The sequence below is a fragment of the Mauremys reevesii genome, linkage group 5 (genome assembly GCF_016161935.1).
Source record: "Mauremys reevesii isolate NIE-2019 linkage group 5, ASM1616193v1, whole genome shotgun sequence".
Taxonomy (NCBI): Eukaryota; Metazoa; Chordata; order Testudines; family Geoemydidae; genus Mauremys; species Mauremys reevesii.
Window position 1 is genome coordinate 23,250,956 of NC_052627.1, and position 15,372 is coordinate 23,266,327.

At 37.4% G+C, this 15,372-nt stretch overlaps 1 protein-coding gene across 22 annotated transcripts in view; it reads left to right on the plus strand.

The window, feature by feature from the left end:
* CCSER1 (coiled-coil serine rich protein 1) overlaps positions 1-15,372 on the plus strand; it is a 1,061,579-nt gene that overhangs the window by 673,003 nt on the left and 373,204 nt on the right. For 17 of the 22 annotated variants that reach the window (XM_039539943.1, XM_039539941.1, XM_039539942.1 and 14 more), the window contains exon 9: positions 1,595-1,672. In XM_039539943.1, the coding sequence (XP_039395877.1) occupies positions 1,595-1,672 (78 nt within the window). Of the gene's footprint in view, positions 1-1,594; positions 1,673-3,157; positions 3,295-4,926; positions 4,964-8,539; positions 8,695-12,314; positions 12,440-13,979; positions 15,300-15,372 lie in introns of those variants that run through there. The other 5 variants (XR_005599010.1, XR_005599009.1, XM_039539948.1 and 2 more) reach the window with 5 other exon arrangements.

The following is a 15,372-nucleotide window of genomic DNA, read 5'->3' on the forward strand; positions in this document are numbered from 1 at the left end:
GTGGACTTGTTCTCATATATGCTATACTATTATTTCCTTTTAAATGTTTCTGAAACTTAAATTGTATTATGAGGGCTTTCCCCACTCCCAAAGGATTAAAAACAGGAGTTACTGGATGTGGTTTAATTAGGCTGCAACTTTATTATTAACTCTCTGAGTTAGAAAAACGCATACAGTGTAGGTAATTTCTTGACCATTTCACTATATACTTGGCAGCAGGAGGACTTCCATCAGCCCTCCCCCTTTCCCATCCTGCTCCCCAGCCCACCCGCTGCTGGGACCTTAACATCTCTCCCTACTCGAATGAGGATTAAGGTGGGCTATAAGGGAAGGAGGGTTGGCTCCCTTTCGTGCCATAGGAGCCCCGACCTCCTCCCCCATTTGGGCTCTTTTAATAAATACCTCCTTTAAATCCTTTACCAGTCCATTTATCTGATCACTGTATCCCGTCCCTATAAAGTATCGGCACTAGACGTCTGCCCCACGTCATCATAATGAGTTGTGATGATATAGCTTAACATTCCATGGTCACTTCCAATTAAGCTTCCCCTGGAACCCACTGTGGGGAAAGTGAAAACCTCCCCCCGCCCTTCACTTAGGCCAATCTGGTGGTGAGAGGAAAAATTGCTTCCTGGCCCCCCCAGCAGGGAGCTTAGTGCTCACAGTGGATCCTGACCAAACCTGGCATTTCACCATTTCCATCAGTGGGAGGGTGGATGCTGGTCCAGGTAAAAGAGGGCTTCTCCACTTCTGCCCAGCATATATTTCTATAAACTCCTGCACAATCACATAGCCAGCAATGGGGTCAATTCAGTTTTGTTTAGAATTTATTTTATATTAATAAAACCAGTCCCCATGGAGGGGTATTTTTGACCAAGAAAAAGCCTGATTTAAACAGTCCAAGGGGAAATGGAGGCAAGCTGCCTGAAGCATGACCCTAGGCCATGAGGGGGCACGCAAGAGGCAGCCAGCTCAGTTACAGTCAGATTTTTTAGAAAATCGGTACTCTTTCTTTCTCTTTTTTTCCTCTCATTGACCAAATACTTGACTCTGGACCTCAGAAATCTTTCCAGTGAAAATGTAATGTAAATTGATGTTTCTTCACGAAATGTGTTGGCTTGAATGAAACTGCGTATTTCAATGAGAGAATTTTTGTTGAAAATGTTCCAGTAATCTCTAGTCTAGATCTCCCTTCTCATCCTTCAGAATCTGGCTTTGCTGGGTAGTATGCTGCTAACTTCTCTTTCGTAAAATATGCTTGTGGCATCCACAGAAGTGCTTGCTTAACAGAATCCTAAATCTGCTCTTGAAGGAGGATCCCATGCATCACATTACAATGATATTCCCATAGCACTCCTGAATCATGCATACTCACAGTTTATGAGCTCACTGCCCACTTAATAAATGGATCAGTTGATACATAAGATAACAGTACCAGGAAAACAAATCTCCCAGTGAGAATACCACCATGATAACTCCATTTCCAAACAGCTGTCCGTGCATGAGTTTTGCACTTATTATCTGGATGTTAGTAGCTCAAAAGCCCAGTGAGGGAGAATGTGACTCACCTACAATATGTTGTTTTGTTTTGCAGGAGAAAGCCCAACATTTACAGAAGGCTCTCGCTTCCCGAGTAGATAAATCCACACAGACTGAACTTGTAGGCCATGATGTAAGTAGCTGTATTAAACAGTATTTTTTGTCTTTTTTATTGTATTCAGACTTTGACCAGCCTATTTGCATCTGCTACTGGAATGTCCATGCATTAATTTAATAGGATTTAGTAGAACACTGTTCCTCTTTTGCTCCTAAATGATTCTCAAATGCCTTCTGCAACAGAAAAAGATAATTACAGCTACCTGACAACATTCCAATATCATACTAATTGCTTGTTTTACCAAGAGCTCCAATATGCTTCTATTAGCATCGGCACGAACACATCTAGGATGATGTGTATTAGTACAATGTGAAATCTTTCCGTATTTTTTTTTAAAAAGGCATTTGTGCACTTATTAACAATGAAGTTATGTTTGCAATCATCATAGACTAAGCAAGTCACTCTTGCATTCTGGTATGTGTGACAAAAGGCACACAACTTTGCAAAGAACTTGACATTAATATTTTAATTGTTGGGCATCAGCAGGGAATACTGCAAGTAATTTAATTGAAAATTAGAATTTTCTTCCTGGTGTGAAAAGAGCATCTTTATGCTCCGTGAAACAGTTTAAACTACAAACATGATTATAAAATGTGACTGTCACTGGTGGAATATGGGGAGACAGTAGTTTGCTTGTGCATTGGAATTTTTTTATGACTTGAACAATTATTGGTAAAGAGTGTTTGGATGTTAAATTTCAAGCAGAGTGTAGGTACAGCCATAGTACTTTTGTAACTCAAGCAGCTTCCTACCATACTTGCAGCCAAAGGGTGTCATATGCAGGAAGGCCCTGATTCTGAGGTGAGGTGCATGCATGTGGATTTTCAAGCCTTTGCAGATCCTCCATTGAGTTTATTGGTGTCCATGCAGGCTCAGGGGTCTGCCCATGCATATCTCATTGCAGTATTAGGGCCTGAGTGTTTTCTCTTACACATCTATCCTTGTGAATATCAAACATGCATATTTTAGTTACAAAACACTATTATTTAAATCACATTTAATACCATGACTTCAACTCCATGAAACTGCAGTAATCTTAAATGTGTATTAAGATGTATAGTTAACCAGAGAGAAACAATATGAAGTTTGTCAGGCAAAAAACTTTTTATATGTAAAACTAATAGCACAGCCCCCAATTCAGGAAAGCATTCCTATTCAAGAAAACATTTAATGCATGTGTCCAACTGTAAGCAATGGGATTTGAGCACAGTGCTTAAGTGCCTTCCTGAATAAGGGTGGATTCAAAGCCACAAACAGTAACCTTCTTGTTGGGTGTTAAGAAACTGTGTTGTATAAGAAAAATGTTGATCATGATTTATTATGCTTGCACATCTCACTCTAGAACTCAGTTTTTACGAGCTTTTAAAAAAATTCTTGTTAATTTTTTTTAATGGTCATTTTTCTGCTCCTTGCTTTTCTCTGCCCTGATCTCTCTTTGTGAATCGGTAACAATGCCTGTGTCACCATATTCTGCTGCATACTTGTGGAATGATGAGGAAGTCTGTGGGAAATGTTGAAACTGCTTCAGTACTTTGGGATTACAACAAATGAATTCAGCAAGGTGATTTTTCATATGGTCAGAGTACTGGTACACTGCACATTTTGTTAGTGTTTGTTGGAGGAAATTAGCTATCAGCCACAAAATGTGATTCTATCAAGTGTCTTAGAATTCAGATTTGTGCATGTTTTCCCTTGAATAAGTGAATAGTATTATTTTAAATTGCGGTGAGTTGATGTCGAGACAAACTATGTAATATCCGAAATCTCAGGCTACAGTGATCCATCTTAGTATCTGACAGGATTTTGCTATAAGAAGAGCCTGTTCTTTCATGTTTTACCAGATGCTGAAAACCTTTGCAAAGCAGTTTGTCTCTCACATTCTTAAATTGAATTGCCCCTCTCAATAAAATTGGAAACTTCTTTGTCCCTTTAATTTCTTGGCAGGGAGTTAAAAACTACCAAAAGCTAGGACATTTGGGGATCCCAATAGAAATTGTTGAGATTCTAGAGAAAATGCATTTTAAAAGGAAAAATAAAAGTACTGAAGCTGCCCTAGTGACAGCTGATCTTCCACAATTTGCAGTGTTTACTTCATGAATTATGGTGGCTTGTATACCGAAGATTACACTATCTCATGAAAGAGATGCTTATCTTTGGAGTGCCAATAACTCCCATGAAAGACAGCACCTCGGCACCACACCACATCTCTCCGGTTCAGGCCACCTTGTGCCCAGTCACATTTCACTTGATAAAATTAGTATTAATTTTAATCAAATAAGTCTTTACATTGTGTTTTCAGTATAGGGTATACTTTTCATGGGAGGAGTTATCACAATTTGAAGGAAATCATTTTTTATCTCCTGTAAATGCATGTAAAGAGATATAAATTAATCTAATAATGGACCAGCACCGGCTACTGTATCTCCAGGATCCAAGCCCTTAAGCAGAGGCTGAGCTTAGTGGCAGTGATGTACTCTGCCTGTGAGAGCAGTAAACTAGTGACATGGACATTACTTTCTTCCCCTTCCACACCTCTTCATCTACAGTGAGTCAGCTGTGGGACATGGTCAACTGAAATTCTTAATGAGGGACATCAGGTGAACTCATAATTTGTGGGAAAACATATTTATTAGTAATTAAACTGTAGTTACAAAAATTATCACTGTATGGTTTCAAATACAGATAACCTGGATATAAAATATTTGATTGATTGATCTATGGATCATAAGGTTGTGTGTACTTCAGGATACTTTAAGAATTCTAAGGTGGTCACATCAATAGTCACATTTTTTGAGCAGTGAGTAAACAGTAAATCCAGAGTGTGTTCTCTTGCGCGCGCTCTCTCTCTTTTTTTTTTTAAACAGCTGTCTCATAAATAATATTGTGCCAACAAATTTTCAAGTTTCCCCAATGGTACATCCCTACTGTGCTGCGGTTGGCATCATCATCATGTTTTCTCACTTAACTTAATGTGACATGTCAACATAAACAGATGTGGAATTTTCTGATATGACACAACATAGCTGTCTGGAATGATTTGTCTTATACAGAATAGTTGGAGAAACTGTAATAAAGAGAACAAGATCATGGAGAAAAGTGAAATAATATTTTTCTTTGCATGAGTAAATGATGGCCATACTGATCTTGACTGGAATAAAGTTAGAACCAAGTCATGGGAGAGAGAATATGCAAATAAATAACTCTCTTCTTTTTACAGTGTTATATTTTATGTATATTCTTTTTATGGAATATTTTTCATCTCTTATTAGCTTTTGTTCCTTGTCTGACAGAGGATGCTTATTACAGGTAATAGTAGGTTCAGTTTTGTTCTCATTGAAGTCATTTGCAATTACACTCACATTCTTTGGTTTTGTATGAGGTTTTATTGAGCAAAATATTCCCATTTAAGTGTCCATGTATATCTATTTATATGTATCTGGGTATGCGTTTGTGTATTCTGTTTGGATGTATATACAATAAAGTGTGTGCGTGTGCCGGAGGGGTGGGGGTGAATGTATGTATGAAAACTGGAAAAAAAATACAAAACTCTTTGGTGCTAATGTAACATTAAAGTTCTTTGTTTAAACACACAGGTCAGAGAATGCAAAAAGTTAAGATTCTCACAATAACATTAATTCATCCCTTCACTAAATGTTTTATGTTGCATATGTAGCCTACATCTAATAACCTAACTAGTAACTGAAAGTATATGTGCAGTCTACATGAATCGTTGCTATAAAAACTTGACATATAACATCACAAAAGGCAGGTAATTAAGAAATCAATATTCTAGTAGTAATAACTCACCCACTCTGTACACATATAATACTGTCAACATGCGACACTTTTGCAGTGATGATGAGTTAGGGTTACCCTGAAGACCTTTAACTTTTGCATTCTCTGACATTTTTCTCTTCAAACACAAATGTATTGTTGCATTAGCATTTTATTTGAAAAAACAGAACAGAACTATTTTACACGTGCTTTTTAAAAAGTAAACTGTATTAGTACTAAGTTCTCTCTCTCACTCTAGCTTGTAATTAATGGAACCTTGCTCTGTCAGCAGCATATCACTAAAACGTTCTAAAACCCTAATCATTTCTTAAAATAGTCTTTTTGAATACAGAATGTATTGTAGAGGTTTTATTTGCACTCTTCTTGAATGACCTATGTAACTCATTAATGGCTTCATACTAATGCTAACAAAGCCTCTTTATGCCACCAGATAATGTAGTATACAATATATATGCAAACACAAGACTGTGGTGAATATCTGACTGTAGGTACTATAAAGGTTTTTAAAATGATATTTTATTTTTTAGGGTCCACTATCTTATGAGTTACCATGGCTAATAATTTGAGATTGGCTTGGGCTGCAAAATTTGGTTCCATATACTGAGTACATGGATACGGGTGTCTGAATCAGTTTTGGGTCATGGTCTATGTCTATTGGAAACAACGGCTCTGTCCTGCTGAAGAGCTGTGGGATATATACAGTGGTTAAAAGGTACTGTTTTCTAGCTTGAGCTTCGATGAGATATAGGAGTGTTCCAAAATCTCTTGAAGTCAGTGGGGTTGTTTTGGTTTGAATTCAGTGAGTCCTGGATCTAGCAATATAGTACCTTACCTTAGTACCTCAGTTGTCCATGACGGAATATACCCATTCCTGCAATTGAGAACATTGATTTTTTTTTTTGGGTGGGTATGGCAGGAGGGTGGGACAGAAAGGAACAAAATCAGAATGTAAGATGCAACCCCGATGAAGAAGGATAAGTGAGGTACAGAGTTGCAGGTAAGGTGGCTTAATTAGATTAATTTAGTTCATCTTTTTTTGTCTGCAATGTACCATGTGGATATCACCACATGGTACGGTATGTAGCATAATTATAGTTAGAGTCTGACCATCTAAAATGACCAGCAGGCCTGCTTCCGTTGAAGATAATACATGGGAGATTTATGGTTTGGCGATCCTCTGTTACTTGTAGGCTGTTGTATTCTTTTCCTTTTCTCCTGTTCAGTACTCTGGGAATTTACATAGATGTTTCCATTTAGAAAGGCAGTAACAGGGTGTAAAATACAAGGAAGATGGCTTATCTGAGAACTGGAAGGAATGATTACAGTGTTCCTCCTGATCTTTTTAAGCTGTGGTGCCCAATGCTTAGTCCAACTTCCATATCAATAAAACGGTGAATTTCAGCTTGCAGTAAATAAATAAACATGTCCTTCATGATGGAGTACAGTAGCACTGCCCTCATTTGCTCACAATGACCACTTTACTACCTCCCTAAATTGGAAGTGAAATACTATCCTGAGTGAGTGTGAGCATGTGCGAAAGAGAGAGAGAGAACTCATGTGCATGCAATTAAAGGAAAACAGGCTGGCATATAAAGGTTCAAATGGTTGCACACTTTCATTATGCTGCAGATTGACAGGAGATGTCAAAATTTGTTCTGCTTTATAAGGCCTGTAGTGAGAATCATTTAAAAACAAATTCAGAATCTCTCAGAAAGGTTTGTGAGCACCACAGATTTTGTGATGTGGGAAATTGCTAAATAAATGATGAATATGTCTTAAATAATCAATGCCAATTTAACCTCCTTCACCTTCCTTTGACTGCACAGGCTTATTTTATTGTGAGCTCAAAGAATAATCCGTGTGTCAGTTGGGTTATTAAAACAGGATGGAAGATGAATAGATATAGTCAAGTAGCAATGCAGCCAATTACAAGATTACATTAAACTGTAGGGCAGATTCTTCTGATTATGTCCACTATATAAATAGAGTTTTCAAAATAATATATACACATCCTGTAAATATTTTATAGCCCATGGCACTGCAAATATCACCTTGATGAAAATATATTTGAATGAAGAAACAAACCATCATAGAGAAGCTCTCAGCCTCTATTGCTAAAGGGATTCAGACAGTAGTACTACTTTTCCATCATAATCTGGTGGTTTTGGGTTGAGTGGTCGAGTACTTTATTTTATTCTATTTGAAATAACAGTCCCGAAGAGCAGGTGTGATTATCCCTCTTTTGTCTCTCCCTGTATGCACCCTAAACTGATGTTAATTGTGCACCAGGTATCTCTAAACTGCTTTTTTTTATTATTATTATTATTTTAGTGAAGGTAAGATTAAGTATGGGCCTGATTCCAAGCCCAGTAAAGTCATATGTTCCTCTGGGCTTTGGATTTGGTCCTGTGCTTCCATTAATGGTGATATTAAACCAGGATGCTCTTAATCAAGGTGCTCTCTATTTATTATTGCCAGTGTGCTTCAATATGTGCTTTGCACAGTAGCTATAAACAAGAGTTATTTTATTTTTTACCTTTTGACAAACACCAGCATTGTATGTGCACATCAGCTCTATCGATTCTGTCTCTCTACTATAGTTTCTTTTATCTAGAGCCATATTGTTCCCTCCCAAAGACATAATCACTGGGAGCGGGATTGGTTTCCAAGCAAAACTCTGAAATTCACCTGAAGGAGCACACTGCTATTCTTGCCCTCTGGAAGGAAGAGTTTGCAGGTGGTGGGAGGTATGAGTTACAGTGTGTTAGCTCTGAAGCCTATATATCCTGATGATGTGTGGGGAAAGAAAGATCCAGTTCCACAGAATGTGAGCTCTTCCATGTAGTAGTAATGTGTTTAATGTTACAGTTAAATCAGGATTCATGACTGAGATAGGAGATTTAGAGCAGAACAAGAATTAGTTACAGACAATGTTTTAGACAATTATAGAATAAGAAAAGTGTTTTTGGAATACATGTGCAGAGATGCATGCAAACTTTTGCACATGCCCAAGTTGTATATGTAAGATGTCTGATGCTTGAAGAATATAATTTTCAATATATACATATCTCCATTCATACATTTCAGACAGATTATGATGAGCCGTGTGACAGACTTTCAATGGAAACCTTACATGACACAGTTTGCTGAATTAAAATGAAAATAATACCACACCTAGAGGATCCCTATAGCCCTTACGTACCCCTGTGTTCTCTGCCAGTTACGATCAAAAAGTCTTGGGTCACAGCTGTCACGCATAGCACAGTTGCATGGAAAGTTACTGTATGTCATGTGATCCATGTGCACATTGTGCACTGTTGCATTTGCATATACTTTTTTTTTTTAATTGGGCATATACATGTAGGGTGAGATTTTCAAAAACACTGTCTTGGTCTGCCTCTTCCCACATTGATGTCAATGGGACTTTTTTATTCTTGTTAGGATATGATGAGCACTTTATAAAATCATACTTCTGGATGTTATGAGTTGGAACAAATGGAGCAGTCACCATTTCTGGATGCTATACATTTGTGACTCAGGTCTGAATTATGGGATTCATTCTCATTTGCTATTTAAAAAGTATAAATATGCAGGTTTGAGAAATTTCCCCTCACCCCATTTATAGAAGTCCCAATGAAATGAAAAATCATTATGGAAAGATCAGTTTACACAATGTTTTGATATTTAAAGAAATTAGAGGTTTAACTGAAATAAATTAATAACAAGTATATGTAGAAGCTACTTTTTAAAATAAATGTACACAGTGAAACTGTACTTACTATGTATACTGGTGCTGATCCTGCAACTGGTAGCAAGGAAGATGTCTATTAATCTGTAAGCTAATAAGTGGCTTTCATATAGAAACCAAAACCAAGATGGTAAATAGTTGTATTGTGGCTTATCTAAGGGCAATTTGGCATGTTTGTTTAATGGGTTTTAGTTCTACTTTGACTGACTGTTTTATACATCTGTAGCTCTCAGAGATTGCCCCCTGGAGATTTGGGTGAAAATCTGGAGCTTTTAATGTGACTTTTAATGCTTTTTAATGTTTTATTAAAAGCTTTTAATAATTTACATGGCGGCAAGATCATTGTGATGCCATGATTCTACTGGGAGTACTGGGAAGGTTGGGTTTTAAGTGAAAACCTACTGTTCCTAACTTGACTTTTCTCAGTGCAATATTGACCATGTTTTCTGAGTTAGTTTTGTTTATTGTGAAAATGTTTGCATTTCTAAGACTGTACATCACTTGCTGGCTCTCTTCTCTGGTATTTTCTTTTCTATGATTTTGGCAAATGTGTTAGTGGGATTTTGCTTAATAAACAAAGTTATTAAAATAATAACATTCGTGATAGTGCACTTACTGAAGGTGTAGAAGGGTGTTAGAGATAAGGTATAGACAGGTATTCTTAAAACTGTGGGCCAGATCTTCAGCTGAACTTGAGCCACACGGATTTATACTAGCAGAGAATGTAGCCAAATCGATTTAACTGCACATTGCACACTTGCTAAGATACAAAGGTGTAGGTTTGTTTTTTTTGTTTTTAAATCTTTAATTATATGCATTTAGCACCATCATGTTACAAAATTGTGAGTGCTGTTTTTCTCTTAAGTTCTTAGAATGTAGCTTAATAACCTTAATTTTTAAAAGGCATTATGATGCATTTCTCCAGCACTTGGCATCATACAGTCATTTTGGTGTCTCAAAACTTTCTCTAAATTGAGTTGCTATTTGTTACTGATATTCCTTAATTTCAAAAGGAAACACTTTCCAGCTCACTTCCTCGTGGTTAACACACTCAAACATTTGACTTAAATACCTGTATCTGATGTGGATTGCATCAGACATTTTAAAACAGGAATAACTCTTACTTTAGAACCTCATTTGTTACATAGGACTGAACTAGGACTCACTTATTATTTTAAATCTTTTCATGCTGCTGTTTGATATCTGGAGACATGAGCCTTGGTCTGTCTCCATAGCTAGCCCATGCTTGCCATCCATAACTCAGCACTGTTTGCCATCCCTGCTGCCTGAGGGAAACCAGGTAATGGAAAAGAAAGGAGGTTTCAAGACAGGATCATAGTGAGTAGGAGTTAGTTAAGAGAAAAAATGTCAAGATCTAATCAGAAGTACATGTTTAGATCTTGAAAGTAAAACCTATGGTGGGGGGGATTAGATCCTTATTACTGTTGCAATTCTAGGGTAATTATTTAAAGTATGGCACTGTTTCTCAGTTCACATACCATTAGTCTTCTCCTCTCTCATCAGCCAAGCAGCTATACATACCTTCTAATGGTTTCCACCCAACCTGAAATAGTGCGTAGTTTACACCCATAAATTCCTATGGTTGATATTTTATACTATGTACAGTAGAACATAGATCCCTTTAAAGCACTTGGCAGACTAACTCGATGTGCTGGGAAGTTTTTCTCTGATGATCATCCCTATGGTATATTCATAGTGAGCCAAAACGATATTTTAGAATTGGGAAGGGTACAGAGAAGGGCAACAAAAATGATTAGGGATACGGAATAGCTTCCATATGAGGAGAGATTAAAAAGACTGGGACTTTTCAGCATGGTGTGGCTTGCAAGCTGGAAGGCTGTTTGTGAACAGCCCATGTGGGAGCTACTTGAGCAAGTCATTGTAAGGCACCCATGGTTGTAGGGCGGGGGTGACACAGCCCCCCATTAGTCTGGATTGTGCCCCGATATGTCACAGCACACCTCTGTCTGTATCTTTCCATATAAAATGTGTGGATGCATAGTTTCTTCTGTAGAATTGCCTTTCACATTGTGGGTTATTTTCTGCTGTTTATTTTTTTTTCTTTTAATTACAACATGACATTTTATAATGTCTCATGGTATGTTTGCTCCTAAGAGAAGATTATCTGTGTATGTATTTTCCTCTGAATGAAAGAGAGGGCGGAAGGATATGCATGTACATGTGCACACACACATACTGACCCTGTTGGATAATAAACTGGTGCTTTAAGCTCTAAAAGCACAGCTTTCTACCACCTTTAACTAGAGGAGTAACTGCATTAGTGGTCTCATTAGTAAGCTTTTGTTGTGCACCGTCCACTGGAGGAGACACAATTCACATATCCAGAGTGTTACGCTTGTCAAAGGAAGCCCATCCTTAGTATTTGATGTACATAAGAGTTCAACTCTAGGTACGAGTTACCACTTGGCAGTGACTCCCCAAAAAAGGTTGCCGGGAGGGACTGAACCTGGAACTTTCATACCAAAAACACATGCCTCCCCCAAATTCACTCCATGCGGATGACCCACACGCATTGGGCTATTGGAGTGTTGTGTACCCACTTAGAGAAGACAAAACCACAGGTAAGAAGGCCATTTTTACTTTTTTCCAGAGGTGTTGAACATTAGCAGCAATATTCTGTTTCCATTTGTTTTTCACAAGCTGGCTTCTGACTATTTCTGTAAATAAAGGCACAGTTAAAACACTTTTAGTAATGTATTTCTTGATGTTGATTGATAACCATGTTTTTTTACAGATCAATAAAAGGAACAGATGTGTGATACAGCTATACTGTTTTCTACATATTTAAAGGGTTTTTCCCCCCTATTGAGCTCCATCGTAACTAAGTAACTGTGTATAAAATTTCCTTCGTGGTTTTCAAAACTTCCTATTGGCTTGCTCTACCCTGCATCTTACTCATTTCCATCTTTGCCCTTGCAGATGTCACAGAAATCACACTTCTAATGTAATAAAGCAGAGTAATATCTAGGTTATCCCACAATGTTAAGACTCTTCACCACTTCTAAGTTCTTCAACTTTTACTTGGGGGCTTTTTTTTAAAAATTACATTATTATTTCTTCTTCATCCTGCAGAACTTGTTATTGCAGGCAATACTCATCCTGAGCTGGCCATCTCTGTCTGCTCCTGGCAGCTCTCCATGATTGAGGGTCACTCTTTCGCTTGCGCTGACTACCTGTTTGGAAATCTTCATCTCTGAGTAACGTCCTGTCTTTAATTCCTTATTCTTATTTTTTGTTTGAGACTTATTATTTTAGGATGCTTTATATGAAGGCTGCCATTTAATTATATTTGCAATGTATTGTAATTCTATTTTTTATATCTCTTATAAACAGTGCCAACTAGCTTAGAAAAATTTTAACTAGGCATAATTTAGTACTAATCAGGGGGACAAGGGCCTCTGGTTTTAAAACATTTTTAGAGTCCCCACTCTGTCACTCAAACACATTTTAAAGTAAGAAAAAAAGAAGCAGGACATGTGCATTCAGGATTCTAATATATTTTGTGGTGTTAGTATCAAGCCATCCATATGCCAATGGGGCACAACTTATCAGCCCTTTTCCTGGCATTATGCAGAACACGCAATCAGTGATAAACTTTAAAAAAAAAAATGAAGTGGGGGAAAGCCACAAGACAAAGCCATTTAGAGGGCTATTGTTCCATTAAATATATTGACATTTGCCAAATGTAAAAGGTTACAACAAGTTGCTACAGAGATTTATTTCTGATTTCTATCAGGGCATTACAAGCAAACTCATACCTATTTTAAGAAAAGTTATTTGATAACATCTCTTTTAGGGAAATTCTCAATTGTAGTCTCATTATCTAGTTTCTGTTTTACATTAGGGTCTTGATCCTGATGCTGAGTGTTTTTTAGGGTATGTCTACACTACACGCTGGATCGGCAGGCAGCAATCGATCCAGCAGGGGTCAATTTATCGCGTCTAGTCTAGACGAGATAAATCGACTCCCAAGTGCTCTCCTGTCGACTGCTGTACTCCACCGCCACAAGAGGTGCAGGCGGAGTTGACGGGGGAGTCGTAGCAGTTGACTCACCGCAGTGAAGACACCACAGTAGGTCGATCTAAGTACGTCGACTTCAGCTATGTTGTTCATGTAGCTGAAGTTGGCTAACTTAGATTGATTTCCCGCCCTCCATTCTCTCCCCCCCCCAGTGTAGACCAGGCCTTAGTAAAGCACCAGTGGGAGCTAGGGGAACTCTGAAGCTCAGAAGACTGGCTACTACCTTGCAGAAATGAGTCCCAGATCTCCACTGCTTTTCAAAGTAATACAGAATTGTGTTTCCTTTGGTATTAATAGAAGCTAAAAGTGAGTATTTAAAAAATATTGCCCCATAGAGTCTAATCAGCATCCGAAAATATTTTAATGTAGTGTACAGGTTACATGTAGAAATCCCCTACGCTGTGAAACTCAAAGAAATCTCAGAAATTAGAGATGGGCAAAAAGGATTTATCTAGTTAATTCTTCTGACCTCTTTCCAACATAAATCTAACACTTTGGCCTCCCTAATTATGCTCTACTTAATTGTAATGTCTCTTAAAATGATCAGCATGAGCAGGAATACTTTGCTTATTTGTATCATGGTAAGTATCTGCATGGGCTGTTTTGAGCCTGCAGAACTGTAATGCACATTTTTGGTTTATTTGATTTGTTACCATCAACACATAGTTCTTTTTAATTTTTAAGATTTCATTTCTTTTCTTTCCTTTTTTTTAAAGGCCCCTGTGGAATTCTCCATGTACTGACGGCTCAGTTTACAAACCAATCAGCATCTCATTGGTTCCAACATTATTAAATTAAAAAAACAGCATCTGGACACTCTGCGCTTATGGATTTAATTAAATATTGATGAATATGAAATGATCCTCGATTTACCAGTACTTCCCATGTTTACCTAACGTTGCAAAATACTACTATTTCATAAGCTTTGCGATATCAAAAATAAGACTGTGACTAGATCTGCATTATTAAATTTATTAATAAATTATCAAGTTATTCATTATCTAAAATAAAACATTTGTGTACAGCTATGTTATTAAAAATAACTAAGAAACAATAGTCTATTGACCCTTGAATCGCTGAGATTAGAGAACATATTTTAAAAGTCTACAGTCTTACGAAAATGAACCATTAAGTTGGAAAGTTTTTATTCTCTGTCTTGCAGTAGTAATAGATGTCCATCACTAGTGAACACAAGAGCAACTCCTTTAAATGCATGATGTATTGGGCAAATATTCATTTTCTTGTATAAATAATGGTTTGTAATCTTTAGGTGAAATACTGCCCACATTTATTCTTATGCAGTGGATTTCCAGGAGCATAAGGGAGGTCAGAATTTATCCACTTGTTAAGGAAGCATTAGGCCATATCCTTTACGGTACAGAGTACTCTCCACTTGTGCTGAAGTCATTGGAATCATTGTTTTGTTGTCCTTCAATTCTGCAGTTTTTCATAAGAGTTTCAGTTTACGTGAGGCATCTTTTAACGTGCGACTGAAGCAGATGAATGAACTATAAACTGTATTCCCTGGCTGTGGTTAAGTGATTACACAAAAATGTACTTGTCTATGTAAACAGCAGGTGACTTCTTGAACCCATCCTTAAAAAATCGGTGTACACATTAGGTAAAATCCAAATGACCTTTTTTTGTTTCGATTATGACCTTTTTAACCAAAGAAATCAACATAAGGTAACCAAGTTCAACTTAAACCTTCTCCCCAGGCTTGGCTGCTCCTACGTTTCCTGATGTAGGTCTATCTGGCTTTACCATAACTGGGATCGTCTTTTATCCCCACAGAGAGCCATTCCTATTTCCCGAATAACTAGGGTTGGGTAGCGGCAAAACTCTTAATCCTTTCCCAATCATCACCTGCTAACTGGATGACTATTAATATTTGTGTTTCCATAGTGCCTAGGGGCCCTGGTCATAGACATAGATGTTATTGAACATCAGCTATTGTTTAGCCTCTGGGATCTTGCATTTGACAAAGATGGCATTTTACACTTGAATTAAAAAAATAATCAGCTTTTGGCTTTAAAGGTGCCTGAAATTAGTTTTTTTTAAAAAAACATTTTCCAAAATAATCTGAGACTTTAGTTATATATTTGATTA